Raw genomic sequence first — 19,263 nt, forward strand, 5'->3', positions numbered from 1 at the left:
TGTAGGCATTGGGTGAGGTGAAATTTTGTAAAATTGGATTTAGCTGCAACTTGAACAAAGGGCCCGGTGTGAGGGTAGTGACTCTTTTTAAGGCTACTCTCACTAAATGTGGTACTGGGACTAGTTACACTACACGAAAGATAATATTTTCTGGGCAGAAAATTAAATTATTGATACACAAAAATATTGAGAGGCCAGGAGAAGGGCAAAAAATAAATAAAAATATGCATCTTGTTCCCTGCGGTGAGAGCTTCACTCTCCATATTTTTCCATATTTTTACAGTCCGTATTGATAAGTGTACTAACAATAAACCTTCATAATCATCCAATTACAACCTGTAACAAGCACTGAAATTTGGCTCATTAGTGTTTAGAGAAACTTTTGATTTCTGAAAACACCTATAACTTTGTCAAATCTGCCTCAAAACACTCGATTTTAAGTGCATTAGAAAGCTTAACTCTTCCTCTCAAACTGTCATAAGATCAAGAACTATGTAGCTAGTATGACAATCATTCTATGGATCTGTATGTACAAATGTATAAAAAAGATGATATCTTTTTTAAAAGACCAGCATGCTGTGTGGTCCTATTATGAACTATTTGGAGGACAATTCCAGATTACCAATGCACCCAAAATCGAGCGTTTTGGACCGGAATTGAAAAAGTTATGAGTATTTTCAGAAATCAAAAGTTTCTCTAAACACTAATGAGCCAAATTTCAGTGCTTGTTACAGGTTGTAATTGGATGATTGTGAAGGTTGATTGTTAGTACACTTATCAATATGGATTGTAAAAATACGGAAAAACATGCGGAGTGAAGTTCTCAACGCAGGGAACAAGATGCATATTTTTATTCATTTTTTGCTCTCCTCCTGGCCTCTCAATATTTTTGTGTATCAATAATTTAATTTTCTGCCCAGAAAATATTATCTTTCTTGTAGTGTTAGCTAATGAATCATAATAAGTTATTATTATATTTCAGAATATAACTGGTTACAAGAGAGGGTGGAGGATGAGAGGTATGGATAATAATTAAACAACTAAGAGTCTGCTGGGACAAATACTGGCAGACTAAAGTTAGTTGACTCTTAAAGAAGAGGTTTAAGTTCATAAATGAATATGACGATGAGAACTGGATCCCAAAGTCCTCCAATATCCTTTCAGTAACAGGATAAAGAGTGATTATGAAGATCACCATCTTGGTTATCTCTTAGAGGTCACCAACCTAATTGGTTATTATCTTAGAGGTCACCAACCTATTGGTTATTGTCTTAGAGGTCACCAACCTAGTATTGAACTACTTAGGGGAAGTAGGGGATCTGGAAGTGAAGTGTATAACATACTAGGATCTAGTCAGGAAAGATCAAGGGAAATAGAATAAATCACTAGTATTACTATTTGTGATACACTTGATTATTATTCTGATTGAACACTTGATGGTTCTTTAGAAAGTGATATGTAGAAACTGGGGTTTTCTTTTAGTGATGAACCAGGTTTGGTTTATATATTCACATCTTTAAACCTAATATTGTGATATACACAAGTGTTTTTATTATTTTATTCTTTTTATAATGGATTACACTTGATGTTACACTCTGTAATCATTAAGTGTTTTATACAATATAATCGTTTTTAACTTTTGATGCTGAGTTATGAGATGTTACTATTGGTTTTGTATGTAATCTTATGTGTTACATATGAGTTCTTGAGTACGTGTATATGTAGATAGGGTATATATGTATTTTGTTACATGCTACATATGATTTCTAGGCTGTATGTACATGTAATTGGGTTTTGTAAGTGATAGTTATATATTATAATTTAGTCTTTGGGTACATGTATATGTACCCAGGTCTGACACCCGGCAGATCCACCACAAATCCAGACTACTTATATCTGCATATCTATAAACAAATGAAGTTTTCAAATGGAGTTGACCTGAAAATAGATCAAAGAAGATCACATGTATTTAACACGGGTTAGTGGAACACACAACCACAAATTTTAGATCAAATCAAAAGCAAAAAAATAATGTGGAGTTGCAGTGTCAGCCATGAGGAGTATTTGGCATTACTCCCATTGTCAGAACAACAGCATCAGAGTAAAGAGGATTTTCCTGGGCAATGACAGCAAAGTTCAAAGGAGCCAAGACCCCGTTGCAAAGATTGAATATTGGTCTGTCACAGGGTGCATCTTATTCTGGTTTCAGCGTAGCAGATTTGAAACCCTTAATTATGATGGCACATGAAGAAACCCTGGCGTACTAGATCAGAAAGCAGTATATAAGAAATGGCCTTCCACACCCCAAAAAAGAAATCATCATCATTACGAATCAACAAACTCATCCTCAATAAATTAAACTCTATGACTTATACTAAAAACTGGCAATTATTTATGGTTCAGATCATCTCAATTCTTTGATATCATCTTTCTTATCTGACTTATAACATTTAGTATTGTAATTGTTTATTTCTTTCTCAAGCAGTATGTTATTGAAATAAGACTCAGTGTTCTTAATTTTAGAATAACCTTTCAAATGTCCAAGATGTTTTCAAAGATTGTTATTGATGAAGACATCTCTTTATTAATATGTAGAAACTAGACATTTAGATTAACTTCCATCATCCAAGATATCCCAAAGATTTTTATTAATAGAGATGTCTCTTTATTGATACATAGAAACTAGACTGTGTATACCTGAGACAGGAGTGTTTTTGTACCTACCTCAGAAGACCCTGATTGGAACAGACCTTTCAGCAAGTATCAGGCAGCGGTAGCCATCCTGCACCTAAGACAACATGGAGTTGCCAGCTCCTGTTACATAAACGCTCAAATTTACCTCAGTAAACCTACTGTAACAAAGTCAATATAGAAGCTTCAAGCAACATAATTCAGCTTTGATTCTCTTGAAGCCACCTGTTTTAAGTCTCAGGCTAACATGCAGGACTTGTGGATGGTTTTTAATTTGATTGTATTGAAAATTCTCTCTCTTGATTAATTTGGGAATAGCTGTCCAGTTCTCTTGAATTGAAGATACACAAAAATACTGTAAACTACAATCTTACAAAAATACACTTTGCCAAATCCCTAATGATTTGAGATGTTTCTTATATTTTTTAGAGGATTAATAACTACACGGAACCACCCTTCTGCACGGGTCTGTATGTTGTCCTTTAACCTTTGTAGAACTTATAACCCAACAAGGGTTATACAGAGCTGGAAGAGGATACTCTACTAATGTAAAGACGAGTAGAAGTTCTCTAAGGACTGCTCTTCTAAAACAAGTCAATCAGAAGAGGAACCTTTTGACTTGAGTACTGACAAGGTCCAAGAGAAATATAACTGATTTGATAAAAGAAAAGCACTCATCCACTCAAATCTTGATTGATACCGGAAACGATTCTCCACACTTTGTCTTGATTCCACGTACAAGATCACGTACAAGATCAGGCTAATCGGAGCAAAACATGCCAATTTAATCTATGTTTTTATGCCATTGCTTGTTCCTTTTGGTCTTGTTCTGACAACACCTGAATTGCCCCGCCCCGCGCCGCTAAAAGTCACTTTTTTTGTAGTGAGGCGGAAAGCCAATACAAGGTGAATCGCTTTCGCTCCGCTTTTGAAAACCAAGCACTGAGTGGTAAATGGAGCGCTGCGGTGGTTCAGCCCGCTATCGCACCGCTACTACAAAATCTCACAGGCTGGAGCGGGCAGGGCGAGTGTTAATATTCACAATTTTTTTTTTCAAACATATACAAAGAATAAAACAGTCTGCTACAAACATGTAACAAAAAAAACTTGTATCAACGCATAAAAAAGATGAAGAACAAAATTGTTAAACGAGTGACTAAGAAATATTAAAGGAAACATAACAAAAATTGAGAAAAAGAGAAATTAAACGAGTGACTAAGAAATATTAAAGGAAACATAACAAAAGTTGAGAAAAAGAGAAATTAAAATTAAACGAGTGACAAAGTGACTAAAGATAAAAAGACTAAAGAAATTCAAAACAAAAGAGACAAAGAACCAAGTGAGACACAGATTTTAAGTGGTATAAGGGTTGATAATTAATTCAAAATGTTTGTGACTGCAGTCTTTTTCTTGGAGTTGACAGCAAAGGATGCTACATAACTAATCGCATCTGCAAATCGACCAGTAACTGGAATCTTAGCTCGAAGCCACTGTAAGGTTCTCTGTAAAAGAACCTTCACTAGACTCTCGGGAACTCTCACGGTGGACTTTAACCACTGAAAACTATTCTAGAACTCTTGTTTGCATTACAAGCTCGCTAGCCTAGCTCCAGTCGGGGTTCGTGAAGAGAAGCGAAACAATCAGAACAAGTATAAATGAATATGAGAGTGATGATAATGACTCTTACCTAGCTCCAGTCGGGGTTCGTGAAGAGAAGAGAACCCAACGTGGAGCCAGGGCTGATAGTGAGTATAGAGAAGTCAACCTGTCTAATCCCATACTGTAACCCAATCCTTACATCCCTCCCTTCCTAAAAAAAATTCTATGTTCCACCTAATTATACCATGTATCCATCATAATTGTTGAAAAGAAAAAATTCATAAGAGAAGAGAAAAAAGAAAAGAAAAAAAATTGGCATGACTCGCCCTTAAAAACCATCTGATTTGTGAAATTGAAAGAAACTAAAAAAAATTGAAACTGAACTGAATGTAAAAAAAAATTGAAATTGCCGCTAAAAAGTGAATAAGAAAAAGGTGTTTTTGTTTGAATCCTTGACGTCGCAAAATGTGCCGTGTCGAGCTTGATCCTCCGCTCCAGGTTCGTGATAGTTTCGTTACTGAAAAGTGAAACAATACAAAGTTGTGCGGTGCTCACGGGCGTGGCCAAGGAGTTGTTTTTGAAAAGATTTTTTGGGGGATGTAGCCTTCGGCGGTGCATACTAATAATGGTGGGAACTTACTTTGACACCCAGGTCAATTGCCTGTCCCTTCCTTCTCATCCTCATGTCCTTCCCCTCGGTATTTCTTGAGTTTGGAGATGTGGAACACGGGGTGTGAGTTATCTTCGCTGCTGAGCCTTAACTTGAAGTTCCGACCGTCGTTGAGGCATTCCAAGACCTGGTATGGTCCATCGTATCTTGGTCGAAGTTTTGAAGTCGGTCTGCCTGCTCCTCCAACAACCTGCTGTTGGTCCTTGCTATCAATTAAAACCCAATCATCAATGGCCAATGTGTCACCTTCGCGTCGTCGACTGTTGTAATGTACTGCTTGCGAAATCCAGTTAGTCCAAAGACGGTCACGTGTCTCTGCCCACAGCGATTGCCGTTTCTCGATCCATTTCGCGATACTAGGACTCGTCTCCACTGGAAGTGCGTTGGTTGGGAACAGCCGGGGCTTGCGGCCATAAACAAACTCGAATGGCGAGACACCGGTTGCGACATTAACAGCGGAGTTGATTGCGAATTCGACCGATGGCAACGATTCAAGCCATTTGCCATGACGTGAAGACACAAGTTGGCGCAGAATCTGAACAATGGTTTTGTTTGATTTCTCGCTGCAACCGTCACTTTGAGGGTGATATGCTGTCGTCAGGTGCACATCGATGCGAAGAAGTCGATGGAGCTCTTGCCAAAACGAAGACGTCCAGAGTTTGTCTCGGTCACCTATCATCGTACGAGGTGCCCCGAAGATTGAAAGCCAAGCGCTGAAAACTCGTTGAGCAGTCCTTTCGGCCGTGTCTGTTTGGCAGGCTGGAACAGTACGAACAAACCCTGAGAGTCGACAAGTAATGGACAGGAGCATGTCATAATTCTTGACCTTAGGAAATGGGCCGATGAAGTCTAGCGCGATGTGTTCCATCGGGATATGTGGAACCTCGCTCGTTTGCATTCGTCCGGAGGTCAGAGTCGTCCTCGCCTTTGTTCGTTGGCAAGTGTCACATGAAGCTACGAATTTCTTGACATCAGTCGTGAGATTGGGCCAAAAGAATTCGCTCCGAAGTTGCAGTAAGGTCTTCAGTGTTCCTAGGTGTCCAAGTGATTCATGAACTTGCGTGATCAATTGGTGTCTCAATCCGTCAGTGTCTGGGACCACTAAACGATTGTCCAGAAAGATAAGGCCGTCTTTCACCTCTGTCCCTTCCCGTAGCGGCAGTGTCGAACAAAGCCGTACGCAGAAATGGTCCATGTCATAGCCAGTCTTGATGTCCTGTAAAGTTTGTTCATCGAATGTTGACTTGACCTCGAGTGCTGCTACGTCTTCAATTCTTGAAAGAGCGTCGGCCACAGTGTTATCCTCACCTTTCAAGTATTTGAAATCGAGGTCAAATTGCGAAAGGGTTTCCAACCAACGGGCCTGTCTTCTACTTAAGTTACGTTGCGTCATGAGATGAGTGAGTGAATGGTGGTCCGACATAACGTTAACCTTCAAGCCTAAGAGTAAGAGACGCCATTTTTGAAGTGCGTTGATAACTGCCAGAAGTTCTTGTTCATGGACAGGGTAATTTCTTTCTGCCGGTGTCATTGTTCTGCTCTCATAAGCAATTGGTGACGCTTTATCCCACTCCAAGCCTTGAAACAACGCTGCACCTAAGCCGTGTCCACTAGCATCCGTAAAAAGCCAAATAGGGTCTTCTGATTCATAATCTAAGGTTTTTAATACTGGAAGTGTTGTCATTATTCTTTTGATGTTCTCAAATGCCTGGTCTTCTGATTTTCCCCATTTGAAAGGTTCATTTTTACGCTTTGTACTGGTTAATGGTGATAGTGTTCCAACATAATGAGCTAATCCATCTACAAAATTTTTCATAAACTGGACTGTGCCTAAAAATCGAAGGAGTTGCTTTTGAGATTTTGGTGTCGACCATTTGGTAACTTTATCTACCTTCTGCTCGTCCGGACAAATTCCATCTGCGCTTATCTCATGACCTAAGAAGTTGATTTTGCGTCGAAATAGTTTGCTTTTTGATGGAGAGCAGTACAGCTTTGCTGCTTGCAAGCGTCTCAGAATCTCTCTGACATGGGCCTCATGTTCTTCTACAGAATCTGAAAAAACAACAACATCATCGATGTATACCACACAGATACCACCAATCAATTCACCTAAAGCTTCTTCCACACGTGCCTGATGCGTCGCTGGTCCATTGGTTAAGCCCATTGGCATGACCACCCATTCGTAGAGCCCAAATGGCGTTTTGACTGCTGTCAACGGAATATCTTCTTCGCGCATTTTTGTTTGGAAGAAAGAATTGATTTGGTCAATGACAGAAAAAACTTTTCCTTTCCCCACCAATCGCACTGCCTCGTCAACATTGGGCAATGGTGAACGGTCCTTCACTGTGTACTTGTTCAGTGTGCGATAATCACACACCCATCATGGCGGCGCGTTGGGATCCTTCTTCGGAATGATCATCGAAGGGGACGCGTACTGACTTGTTGACCGTCTGATTTGACCTGCAGCCAAATGCTGGTCTACTAACTTTCGCCATGGACCCCAGTACTTCTGTGGATAAGCGTACTGCTTCTCATTGATGACCACATTAGGGTCTGTCAATATGATCTTATGACGCACTTTTGAGGAATCATTTTGACTTTCAGGAGGGAAAAAGTCATCCTCCTCTTCAGATTCTACTGGGGGTAGTTCGTCTGGAAACAAATTAGAAAACTCCTTCAGGACTCTTTCTTCTCGAGCAGTCAAGTCTCTCGAGTCTTGAACTTGTTTCAGATTTTCAACAACACATGATATCATTTCATTCTTTATTTCATTGATCTCATTGACTATATTCTGAGATTCCCTAAGGATAGTCTTTGAAGGTACATGCTTCACAGTCCGGTCATGCAAAGATACATCAAGGTGGAATTTCTCTAAGAAGGGGGTCCCCAGAATTACATCAAAATTTTCTCCTAAGGGTGCGAGTTTGAAGAAGGTGGATCCGAAACGTAATGGTGGTTCTGATGACGAAACGTTGGCAAAGCAAAATTCCGTGAAGTAAAACGGTTGAGCTTCTTTGTTGTCGATTGCCAATCGCACTTCAACTGGCGCGACTAGTCGACGGCGTGGAATTTTGGCTTGCTTTGATAGTCGATCCGCCATCAGATTCGTTTCCGCTGCACAATCAATGAGCGCCCGAACATCAACACCATTAATTTTCAGCTTTAGGATGATGGATTTGGTATGAGAACCAGGGTTCTTGACACACCTTGCGTCTTCCTTCTCATTCGCCAAGTGAGCCACCAATACTCGGTCAGCTTCCTCATAACGTGCAAGGTCTTGAGTAAATAAATCAGGCGCTTCGTTGATGCTGGCGACAAGAGGTGCTTGATTCTGTGGTCGGCCCGCAGGTCTAGACGTTGGAGCGCCCGGCGCCAATGGGAGACGATTCGCGTTCGACTGGCGTGATGGGTTCGTTGATGATGCATCTTGTCGACGCGATGGACGAGGTCCAGGGTTGAAGACGTCCAGACCAGGAACTGTCACGTATGGTCCTTTTGCCGGGCCTCGACAGTCGCTTTTCCCACACGCCGTTCGACATACACCACACAGTCCCAGATGTCTCATGTATGAATGGTATCGCCACGCCTGATCGGCGCGTTCCTCCATTGATCGGCCAACAGGTGCGTTGGTGACGTTCGTTCCACGAGGTGTAGGCGTGTGGATACTGACTGAGTGACGGTTTTGGACTCGAGGGAGGAGATTGCTGGCCAGAACTAAATCCCATATGTTGTTTGCCTGCGCGATGAATGGTAAGAGTTTGAAGTCCGGTACTTGCAGCAATTGGCGATCTCTGACCCATCGTTGGAAGATGTCGGGCGTTCCCCACACGATGTATTCCGCCAGATTCTTGGGTGTAAGAGATGTCTTGACTTGTACTAGATTGTATAGATCACGAGCTCTACCAACATAAACCTGAAATCTTCATTAATCCCCATTCGTAACTGCCGAATGCTTTTCTCTGTTTCTTCTAACCATCCAGTCGGTAAGGTTTCTGTTGCCAGTTCATGCATGAGATCGGTACGTGAGTTCGTATACCATGCTCCTGCTCAGTTCGTATACCATGCTCCTGCTCGTGGTTCAACCACTACCGAACCCAAGATGATGAACCGTTGTCGATGGTCGGAAACGTTTTTCAATTCGAAGTATTGTTCGATTAACCTACGCCAATTAAACAGCGCTGCGGGACTTTCCGATGGTCCATTGAACTTAGGGATTTCAGATAACTTAAGATCGCTTGCATAAACCTTGTTGACTTTCTGTTGGACTTCGGCCGGTTGTGTACGAAAGGGAGGTACTTGGATGTGAGCGCGGACTGCACGTTGTAAGGTGCTCTCGACGGTACCGTTGGTTGTTACAGCTCCGGATCCATGAGGTGCGTGAATGAAACACGACGCGGTTCTCGTTGTACACTTTCCGTTGGCCGTATGAATGCGTTTCGAATCGGTGAATCTTGCTGAGTCATCACGGGAGATGATTGAACTAACGCTTGTGCGATCTCCGTGTTGATGGCTCTATGATCACGCGGGGCAGCTGGGGTCGGAGTCGATAATTGATTTCGAAACGAGGCAAAGGGGTTGTTAGATCCTGTACTACGAGCTGTACCAGGAGACCGTTCCGTCAGTAATTGGGAGATTGTCAATTCGAGCGCATCGATACGGGTCCGGTCAGCGGCGGCTAGTTCCAACTTTGCAGTCCATTCCGACTTCTCTTGTTCTAAGCTTTCAACTTTTGCTTGTAGAGTCTCGACGAGTTCGTCTCGAGACATGGGTTCCAGCGCCGCGATCCCACCAATACCTTGCGACGATCCGGCTGGGGGTTGTTGCATCGGCGTGTGAATGAAGCTTCCCGGTACCAGAGGCGTCGATAGATTTGCTCGATCAAAAAATTCGCGAACTATGTGCCTATCGGGTGTGATCGTTGGATCAGGTTCAGTTGACGCAGCTAGAGTGTGAGACGACGACGGGTAAATTGTACAGATTGTCTTGTTAGGCGTATCCACGTCTTCTCCTTCTACTTGCCAGTTGTAACGTGGAGGCGCTGGTGCAGGAGGTGAATCGACGGATTGGGGTTGTCTATATCTTCTAAGAAAAGCTTTGGGATTGGTCGAGAAATTGGCAGGTAAGTTGAATGGCATAAGATCGACGATTGATTTGGTGATGGAATGTCAAGGTGTCAAGATAATGAGTCAAGAGAGATCACACGATAGTGAAAAGAAGAATAAGGTTGAGAAATAGAATAAAAAAGTGTAAGGTTCTCTGTAAAAGAACCTTCACTAGACTCTCGGGAACTCTCACGGTGGACTTTAACCACTGAAAACTATTCTAGAACTCTTGTTTGCATTACAAGCTCGCTAGCCTAGCTCCAGTCGGGGTTCGTGAAGAGAAGCGAAACAATCAGAACAAGTATAAATGAATATGAGAGTGATGATAATGACTCTTACCTAGCTCCAGTCGGGGTTCGTGAAGAGAAGAGAACCCAACGTGGAGCCAGGGCTGATAGTGAGTATAGAGAAGTCAACCTGTCTAATCCCATACTGTAACCCAATCCTTACAGCCACTCCCTACAGCCAACAGCCATAGTGATTGCCTTTGGCTTGAGAGAACCTCGTGCAGGTACAGCAACATCAGCTGCCAATGAGAAGGTACGTTCGACACAACAAGAGGTGGCGGAGATCGATAGATAATCACGAGCAAGTGAAGCCAAAACTGGGAAGTCCGGAGCATGTTCCTGTGAAAGTGTTTCAGGTCAACTCCTACTCAAACATGATTCAATGAAAATATAAACTTACCCTCCACCAAATGAGTTCAGATTGACCAGGTAAGATAGGATGGCTACCTTCAACACCCAAACCCCGCCGCAGCGCGGGGGAATTCAGCTTCCCGGAGCCAGCGGCGGGATCGACCCCAGTGGAAAGCCAAACTCACCCCAGCGCTACCGCAGGAAAAATCGTCTTTGGGGTCGCTGCGCGCTCGAAACGGTCGCAGCGCGCCGCAGGGCACCTCACTGCGGTCGTTTTGGGCCAAAGGTAAAAAAACATTGTATTACCTACCGAAGGACAAAAAAATTTAATACCAAAAAAGAAACGTTTTATAAAGCAATCACAAGCTATTCTACTAATCTCAATCTACAATTATGAATCCTTTCTTTTTCTTTTTATCCTCGCCTTCCAAGTATGTGGTAATATATTTTATAGCTGTACCATACTCACCTCCTGGGTCTATGCAATCCTTTAACCACTCACGTGAGCAAACCAACCTGCTCATTGTGGAAGGAAGGAGCCCACCACAATCTTGCGTGCAAATATCGGCTGCGCTAGAGAATACGCGCTCAGCCGGGCAGCTGGTGCCCAAAACCGCCAAGTAGTCTCGTGCCATTGTCGCAAGTACTGGGAATATAGCTTCGTTTCTCTGTTAGAACAAACATATTAAAAGGTCAATCATATTTTATTGAAAGGTGACATGAGGAATCTTTTGGACTCACATTCCACCAATCGAGTGCAGTCTCATTTTTCTCAAATTCGCGGTGACCCATCAAGTAGGATTCTAGTTCACCTTCCTGTGCCGAGTGTGTTGGATTGGTGTTGGAGCTGGCAGTAAATTCATTGAAGTCATTGTCATCTACAACATCGTGTTGGACATCTGGCAGAGGCTGTGATTGAGTGGTGTCTGATTCTTTTCGGGCGGTGTTCAGCGCAGAAGCAAATGCTTCATTGAGCCAAGTTGTTGCCTGGTCTTTGTGATCCGGATAGGCCTTTTGAAAGAACGCTAGACAATATCGTGGGTGCATAATTGATGCCAAGACAAGTGCCTTGCATCAAAGTGCTTCATCGACGTATAGGTGAAGCTGGTCTAACATTACACCTACCATGTCTATTAATGGTTTTGATTTTGTCTTCTTCCGAGCTTCATTGAGTGAATTCTTGATCCGGTGATATTCCACAAGAGCCATAGCACCCGAGGGAAAGTCCCCCTCCATGCGTTTGGTTCCAATTGCAAAAATCTGTGGAACATGTTAGAAATAAACATATTATAACCAAACCGAGGATATTGATCCACATACCTCTAATATGCTATTCAGTGCCTCGATTGCTTCCCATTCATCAGCATGTATCAATATCCCTTTGAAAAACTGTGCACCTTTGCGATCAGTCGCGAGCATCTTATTAACTATCTGTGAGGATACAAAAGGTTTCAATTAAAAAGGTTCGATAAGATAAAGCAATCAATATGCTACCCACCTCTTGTGCAGCGCACATGCGCTTTTGAGAGTCGTATATAACATTCCAACAAATGCTGTATCCTGCGATTGGTGTCCGGTGATCCAACCCGGCTTCCTTACAAAGCCCCCTGAATTCTTGACGACGAGAATGAGAGCCAGCAATCTTTTTGCTGACAGTATCGACCTGATAAAACATATTGGTCAGTTTCTCGAAAGGCAACTCAACAAGTTAAGCTTTGAAATTACCTTTTGAACTGCAGTCGCATAAATATTGCCTGGATGGCTCGCTAAGACCTTCTCAACTGATGAACACAATTCTTCTTCGGGAAGTTCTGGACCTTGATTGGATTCGTCCACATCTTCTTCTTCATCCGAGTCAGCTGACTCAGCGTCGACCTCGACTGCCTGGTCGTTAAGCTGAAAGGTGGGTAAGGGAACAGCCACATTGGCGTTGGTGGTCGGTTTTGAATGTCCTGATTCAATTGATAATGCTTTTAACCCGGCCTTCACCACTAGAGCCAACTTGTGGCAATAGCATCGAGCATGGTTTTGGGAACTAGCCCATTCCACAGGTTTCTCACTGGCGGCGAACATGACCTCCATCTCAATTGCCATGGTGTTGTTGTTTGAGCCTGAGTCGGTCGTTTGCCCTAAAACGTGAGTATCGTGATGAAAGATTAGCTAAATGACGCAAAAAAACATAACCAAAGGGAACACTTATCTTATGGTGTAAGTCGTGACGGACTAGATACCTAGCAACCGGGCGCGCCAAAAGCGCTCCATAGTGGTTCCAAGCGACCATCTTGAGTGTCAGTAAAACCCTCTGATATCGAAAATCGGCATCGATATAACAAGCTATCAACGCTATGAAAGCGTATCGGTTTCCTCGGGTGGTCCACACATCGTGGACTAACCAGATACGGCTGGAATTAGCCTGTGGAAACAAGAGACAGATAAAAGGAAGCAGATGTGTGAGAAATTGAAGTGATGGTAGAAAATAGATACATAGATTAAAGAGACACACCTTTACTTTTCGCAAAACCTCACCATGAAGCAACTTGTAGATTTTTTTAGCAGTTTGGGAAGCCCAAGTAGGGGATCGCATGTCGGCAGATGGGTTGGCTAATTTAAAGGCGCTTCGTAATATTGGATCGGAGAATCGCAACCAAGGAAGAGCTTGCCGGATGATCCATAAGATAAGTAAGACGTTGAGTAACTGAACACTGAATGAAGGTCGATCCATGAAAGCAGACATAAATTTTCCCCCAGCGGTCTCTTTATTAGCAGCCTTCTGTAATTCTTGGTAGGTAGGTGGCAGTTTCATTCCAGATTTTATTGCTTTCTTACGGCCGGGGCAAGGTCGACGGTCCTTGTCACCATCTCGATGGCCATAGAGATTGTCGTTCGATTTGAAACCTTGGGTATAGTACTCACCACACCACTTGCACGGGTATGAGCGCTTGAAGGGCCCAGTCTATACAAGGGAAGCAAAACCAAGTGAGTGATGAGATGGTTTCGATGGCAATTTGAAAGATTGTTAACTACTTACCTCGTCTTTGTAATGCTTGGGAGCTCCATAGTACCTCATAAGCTCCTTGACATCGCCTCGGTGGCCCGGTCGGGTTTCAACAGCCTCGTTCTCGTCTCCAGAGGAGTCCTGATCAACATTGACCACAGTAGGTACTCCTTTGTCTTTGGTACCCTAACGCACCAACCAAAGAGAAAACATAGATGAGGATCACGTGTAGAGGAAAGTAAGAGCAAGACAGAGGACTCACCTTGGGCTTGGGTACTGTTTTTCGTTTCTTTGTGACGTTCAGATCAGGCTCGTCGTCGTTGGCCTCCTCCCGGCCTCGTTTTGCAGAGTCTTTTGAAGTAGAGACAGGCGTAGTAGGATGAGAGGCAGGGTTACTGCCCTCTCTCGTGATCCTACGTCGTGAGTCTGACCCTGTTAAGACAAAACCGGGCGATGGTTGCTGTGGAGAACGGTTTCGTAGCTGGCGAACTGGGGTTGATGATGGAGGTGCAAGACTTTTGGATGTCGATGGTCCAGTGGATGTCGGCATGGTGTAAGTAATGGAGGTAAGTGGAGATTGGTTTGAAACGGGGAAAGGTATGTGGAAGTCGAAGAAAGATAAGACCACTGAGACTTTCGAACAAAATGGGTAAAAAGGAATTAGTCAGTTTTTTTAAGCCGATCTGAAAGAAAAACGTATAGAAAACGCAACTTGGGGTCACCCTGGATTCGCCCATGGTGACTGCTGATCCGGTGAATCCAATGGGGAGGGATCTTGGCAGATTAATGGCGATTGATACTGATTGATGAGGTCAGGGGTGTTGGACAAAGCTGAAAGGTGAGTACAGCTCGCCTTGGCATCAAACCCCTGCGCCCCAGGGTTACCCCTGGGGTCCGGTCAATTGGGCAGCAGCGGGTTGTACCGCAGTGAAAACCGGGCCCTGGCGCGGTTTTCACCCCAGTGGTCAATCCGTGGACTGAGTCCGCGGCGGGAGCCCCGCGCTATCGCAGCGCTGCCCCAGTTTCCCGCGGCGGGGTTTGGGTGTTGCTACCTTGAAGGTATTTCTCAAGTTCAGTAGCCCGGATCTTGGCCGAGTTGTCAGTGGAAGTGCGTGCAGTGAAAATGTCAAAGTGGTCAAATGGGTCACTCGAACAATTGGTGGTTTTGGCGGATGGGGTAACGGGAGGAGTGACTGGCCAGGTATCAAGGAGTTTGTTGAAACAACATTCAATGCCTCCTTTGGCTCGGTCGGCGTGCTCAGCGTAGTGAAGATCAAAGAATTTCAATCGATATCTTGGGTTGAGAACGGTGGCCATCAAGATGATTTGAGTAGACGCCGCTTCTTCTTGGTACGAAGCAAGCTTAGGTAACATGATGTCAATCATGCTGACAATAGATGGGAAGACCGAGTTGTCATGGATATGCTGAAGGCTTTCAGACACGCGAAGGTACTCGGCTAGCAGGATGGAGCCGGAAGCGAAATCCCCCTCCATTCGTTTGGTTGAGTGGCGAAATACCTAGTGAATCGAAGTGTTCTGTAGGTGAGTAGATTCCTTAGTAGAATTCGAAAAAAAAAAGAAACATAATTTACTTCTAACACCGAACACATCTCCTCCACAGCATCCCATTCCCCCATGGTCATCATGATGCCCTGGTAGTACTTGGTCTTCCAATCGGCAATCAGGATAGAGTCGACAACCTAAAAAAACATAATTAGAATAAGAGAAATAAAAAAACTATTAAGGAACTTACATCACGTGCACTGACCAAGTTAGAAAACATCTTTAAGTCAATGTTCCATCGAACACCCCAGCCTGCAATTGGTGCTGGTCCGTCATAGCCCATCTGAGCTGCTCGACCTTGAAATTCGTTCCGGCGAGCACTGCTTCGGGTCAAGAGAGCATTGAATTCCTTAAGCTTTGATCAAGTGATACAATATTCACATCAGTACATTTATATTAAGAAGATTGAGGGTAAGATTGAGGAAAATGTACATTGATGGGGACATACCTTCACATAACCCGAAACCACAGCACAGCCAGTCCTTGGCGCGTCTTCGTAATCAACACAGTATCCATCTTCATCAAAATCCAAATCATCGATCGAGTTCACACGGCCTGAGTGATCATGGATATCATCTTTGTCTTCTTCGTCAGTTTCAGGATGCAAGGCTATTCCATCGAGGTCATCGTTGAGAACAAGTGAGGGGACAGGGACAGATGTGTTTGGGGGAGTCGTTGGTTTGATGTGACCAGCAGAGAGACGTAGAAAACCCAGCCCATGCTTAACAACCAAGCCAAGCTTGTGAGCAAAACATCGGAAATGGTTTTCCGATGAGTCCCATTTGACCGAGTCTTCACTATCTTCAAAGGTCTTCTCCATTTCCCAGGCCATTGGGAAATTAGCTGATCCCGAGTCAGTAGTTTGGCCTATCATGTAATGGATCAAATAGAGGAAGGTTAGTATTATAGATAGAGAAAGATTCAAAGGAAGAAAATGTGAAGGAAGTTGACTTATCTTTTGATGTAATTTGTTTTTGATTAGATATCGTGCAACTGGTTGTACAAGAAGGTACCCGACCTTGTTCCAAGCCACAAGTTTCAGCGTGAGGTGGACTGATCAATAGTTCCAATCTTTATCAATGAAGTTGGCGGACACTCCAATGAAAGCATACCGGTTCCCCTTTGTTGTCCAAACATCGTGGACAAGGGAGAACTTGCTTTCGTTTTCCTGATTCAATGTATCAAAAGCAATATATAATTAGTAACAATAAGAAAACTGGAAGTTGAAGAAGAACATGACTTACATATACCAACGCCACCGCCGCTGAGCGTAAAGCACCATAGAGCTCCTTTGACGCACTAGCTGCCCAGGTAGGAGATCTTAAGACCGCTCGTCGATTAGCCAAGGTGAAAGCCGCACGTCAGGGGACATCGTAAAAACGATTGAACGGGAGAGCATGCCAGAGAATCCATACAACCAGTACCGTGTTGCATAACTCGACACTGAAGGTAGTCTGAGAAAGAAATGCATCGAGTGTTGATTGACCGTTGGCTTCATTGGAAGCAGCCAACACCTGAGCTTGCTCTTGAGACCACGTCAAAGGTAACTTGCAGCCAGCCCGAATAGCTCGTGCACGCTGAGGACAAGGAGATCTTCCCTGAGCACCATCACGATGGGCGTATAAGTTCCAATTGGTGCGAACACCACGTACGAAGAGACCTTGACACCACCGACATCTAAAACCCCGAGGATTATCTCTGGTCTTGAAACAAATCAGGTGAATCAGTATTAAAATGACAAGACTGATTCACATAGGTCAAAATCAAACACTTACTTCATTCTTTACATGAACAGGAGGACAGAAGTAGTCTAATAAACCTTTGACTTGTAGATCTTGAGCTCGACGAGGCTCGGTGGCGCCAACGAATTCGATTTCAGAATCTTGATCAACATCAACGGCATCGGGAACAGAGTTGGATGGCTTATATGATAAAACAAGAAAGGAAAAAGGGAATTGGGGGTTGATGAAAGAGGGAAGTGGGATCCATATCAGATTACATAAATGAAAAAGTCGAACAAAAGAAACCAATAAACTTACCTTAGGCATCACTTTCTTCTTTTTCGCTGGTACTCGAGCAAAACCAAGAGAAGCTCCTGAGCCTCTAGGACGACCCTTGGCACAGACCTTCTTGACCTTTGATTGAAGTTGACGGAGCTTCTTGACTTTTCGAGTCGACAAGGGGACTTCTGGTAAGTCGTCATCATCATCGTCGATGAACTCAATGTCACCATCTTCATTGCCACGACTGCTAGTGATTTGAGATAAACCAGGTTCAAAGTCAGAGGTGACTTCGCTAGGAGTAGGAGGTCGATAAGCGGCAATCCGCAAGTTGGTGGACTGGAGCACAAATCCGGGCTTGGGTTGGGTTGGGGTACGAGGACGAAGTAACGGTCCAGATTGAGCAGACGGAGTAGCAGGAGGAGCAGCTAGTAAGGGGATCTGAGTAGACATTGTGTATTAGGAAAATAAAATCGAGAAGGATGATTGATCAAAAATTGAGAATCAAGGAATTGAGTAAGTATCAGTTTCAACAGATTATTATCAAATCTTTGAGCTAGAAAAGAACAAGTAGCTCGATTGGCGTACCTTATATATGTATCCAAAGTATCCAAAAAAGAACATCAATCGCATGACCTTGACAAAGACCCCATAATCGTCTTGCCCGCGATGATATCAAAGGGGCATTTCATGCAATCAGCAAGGTTAAATGAGGGCATGTGATCATGGAAGCGACAAAGCAAACTTACCCAAATATCCAGGCTGTTGATCTTGATGATATCGATATTTGATGATGGAGGCAAGATCGAGATTAAGCGTGGTCATTGAAAGGAAGTGTGGTACTGTGTGGTGATCTTGATATTGGTCGAATTTGGAAGATGAGATAAGATAGGATCTCAGCCGCTGCCAATCGCTCTGAGACCCTGTCGCGGGGCGGTCTTGGGGATTGCGCAGCTACATACGCAGCCCACTACAACTGAATCTAAAATACGGTATCGCAGGCGGTATGCACGGCCACGCTACCCCAAAAATTCCGCAGCGGAGGCGGGGCGTACGCCCCGCCTCCGCCCCGCTCTCGCCTTTTCGAGCGGATCGCTTCAGGTGTTGGTTCTGATGAGAACATCTTTCTCTTGTTCTGATGAGAAGCTTCTGTATTTTGATTGATGGGCGGTCCATGATCCAACTAGATCCTGGCCCCAGTGATTGTATTTACAAAGGTAGCTAGCTAATACAAATACAGTCACCATCCATCCACTAGAGGGAGGATGGGAGCAAAAAATGATATTAAATCAGTAGCCCCTTTTTAGTCGCCCCTTTCATAAAAGGGGGCAACTGAATGTTCGTCGCCCCATCTCCGGTCCGACAAGGGGCGACGGATACTTGAGAAGGGGGCGAGAAATAGTGGGATCCTTCAATTAATCTCAACACAATTTGAGTGTTATTCCAGTCGAGTCAAAATGCAGAAAAATAGTCTCGATATCTTTTTGGTATTATTCCAGAATGACAGCGTCATATAAAGCAGATAAAAAAAATTCTCCTCTGATGAAGAGCTGGTTTGATTGACCTAGTACTGCTACAATAAATTTATAATGATAAATAAAATTGAAGCTCTGTAAGAGATGAAGAAGAAGAAAGGAAACGGAATTTTGCCAAAAATCACACATGTATATATACAAATCAAGAGTGGTAAACAGCTCTTAAAAAACCTCTTTACCATTTCAAAAATAATATAATAAAATAAAATATTGATCTCAATACAAATGTAGTAAGCAGCTCATCAATCCAAAATCTTCAATTTTGTCTCCAACTCCTTTCTAACACCTTACTCACAATAATTCTCCTCTTAGACTCAACCTTCATGTAAAATGGCTTACATATCTCCTTGTCTAATATCAAATGTGATTTTATGATTACTAATGGATTCTGATATTGATATTACTGTAAAATGTTTGAATACATGATGTGTAGTTGATCTTATATTATATCTGATGAGTTTAAAGCACGA

General features: G+C 43.3%; 2 protein-coding genes across 2 annotated transcripts; both read right to left on the bottom strand.

The window, feature by feature from the left end:
* Positions 1-9,312: 9,312 nt before the first annotated feature.
* On the bottom strand, positions 9,313-10,095 carry MELLADRAFT_92817 (uncharacterized protein; the record flags this gene model as incomplete). The annotated part of the gene is made up of 1 exon (XM_007415601.1): positions 9,313-10,095. The coding sequence occupies one exon, from the start codon at positions 10,093-10,095 to the stop codon at positions 9,313-9,315; it is 783 nt and encodes a 260-aa protein (XP_007415663.1).
* Positions 10,096-13,716: 3,621 nt separating this feature from the next.
* MELLADRAFT_92818 (uncharacterized protein) lies at positions 13,717-14,245 on the bottom strand (the record flags this gene model as incomplete). The annotated part of the gene is made up of 2 exons (XM_007415600.1): positions 13,717-13,881; positions 13,958-14,245. 2 exons carry the CDS (start codon positions 14,243-14,245, stop codon positions 13,717-13,719), a joined length of 453 nt encoding a protein of 150 aa, XP_007415662.1.
* Positions 14,246-19,263: the final 5,018 nt, after the last annotated feature.

This window comes from Melampsora larici-populina (genome assembly GCF_000204055.1).
Source record: "Melampsora larici-populina 98AG31 unplaced genomic scaffold MELLAscaffold_52, whole genome shotgun sequence".
In the NCBI taxonomy this organism is placed as follows: domain Eukaryota; kingdom Fungi; phylum Basidiomycota; class Pucciniomycetes; order Pucciniales; family Melampsoraceae; genus Melampsora; species Melampsora laricis-populina.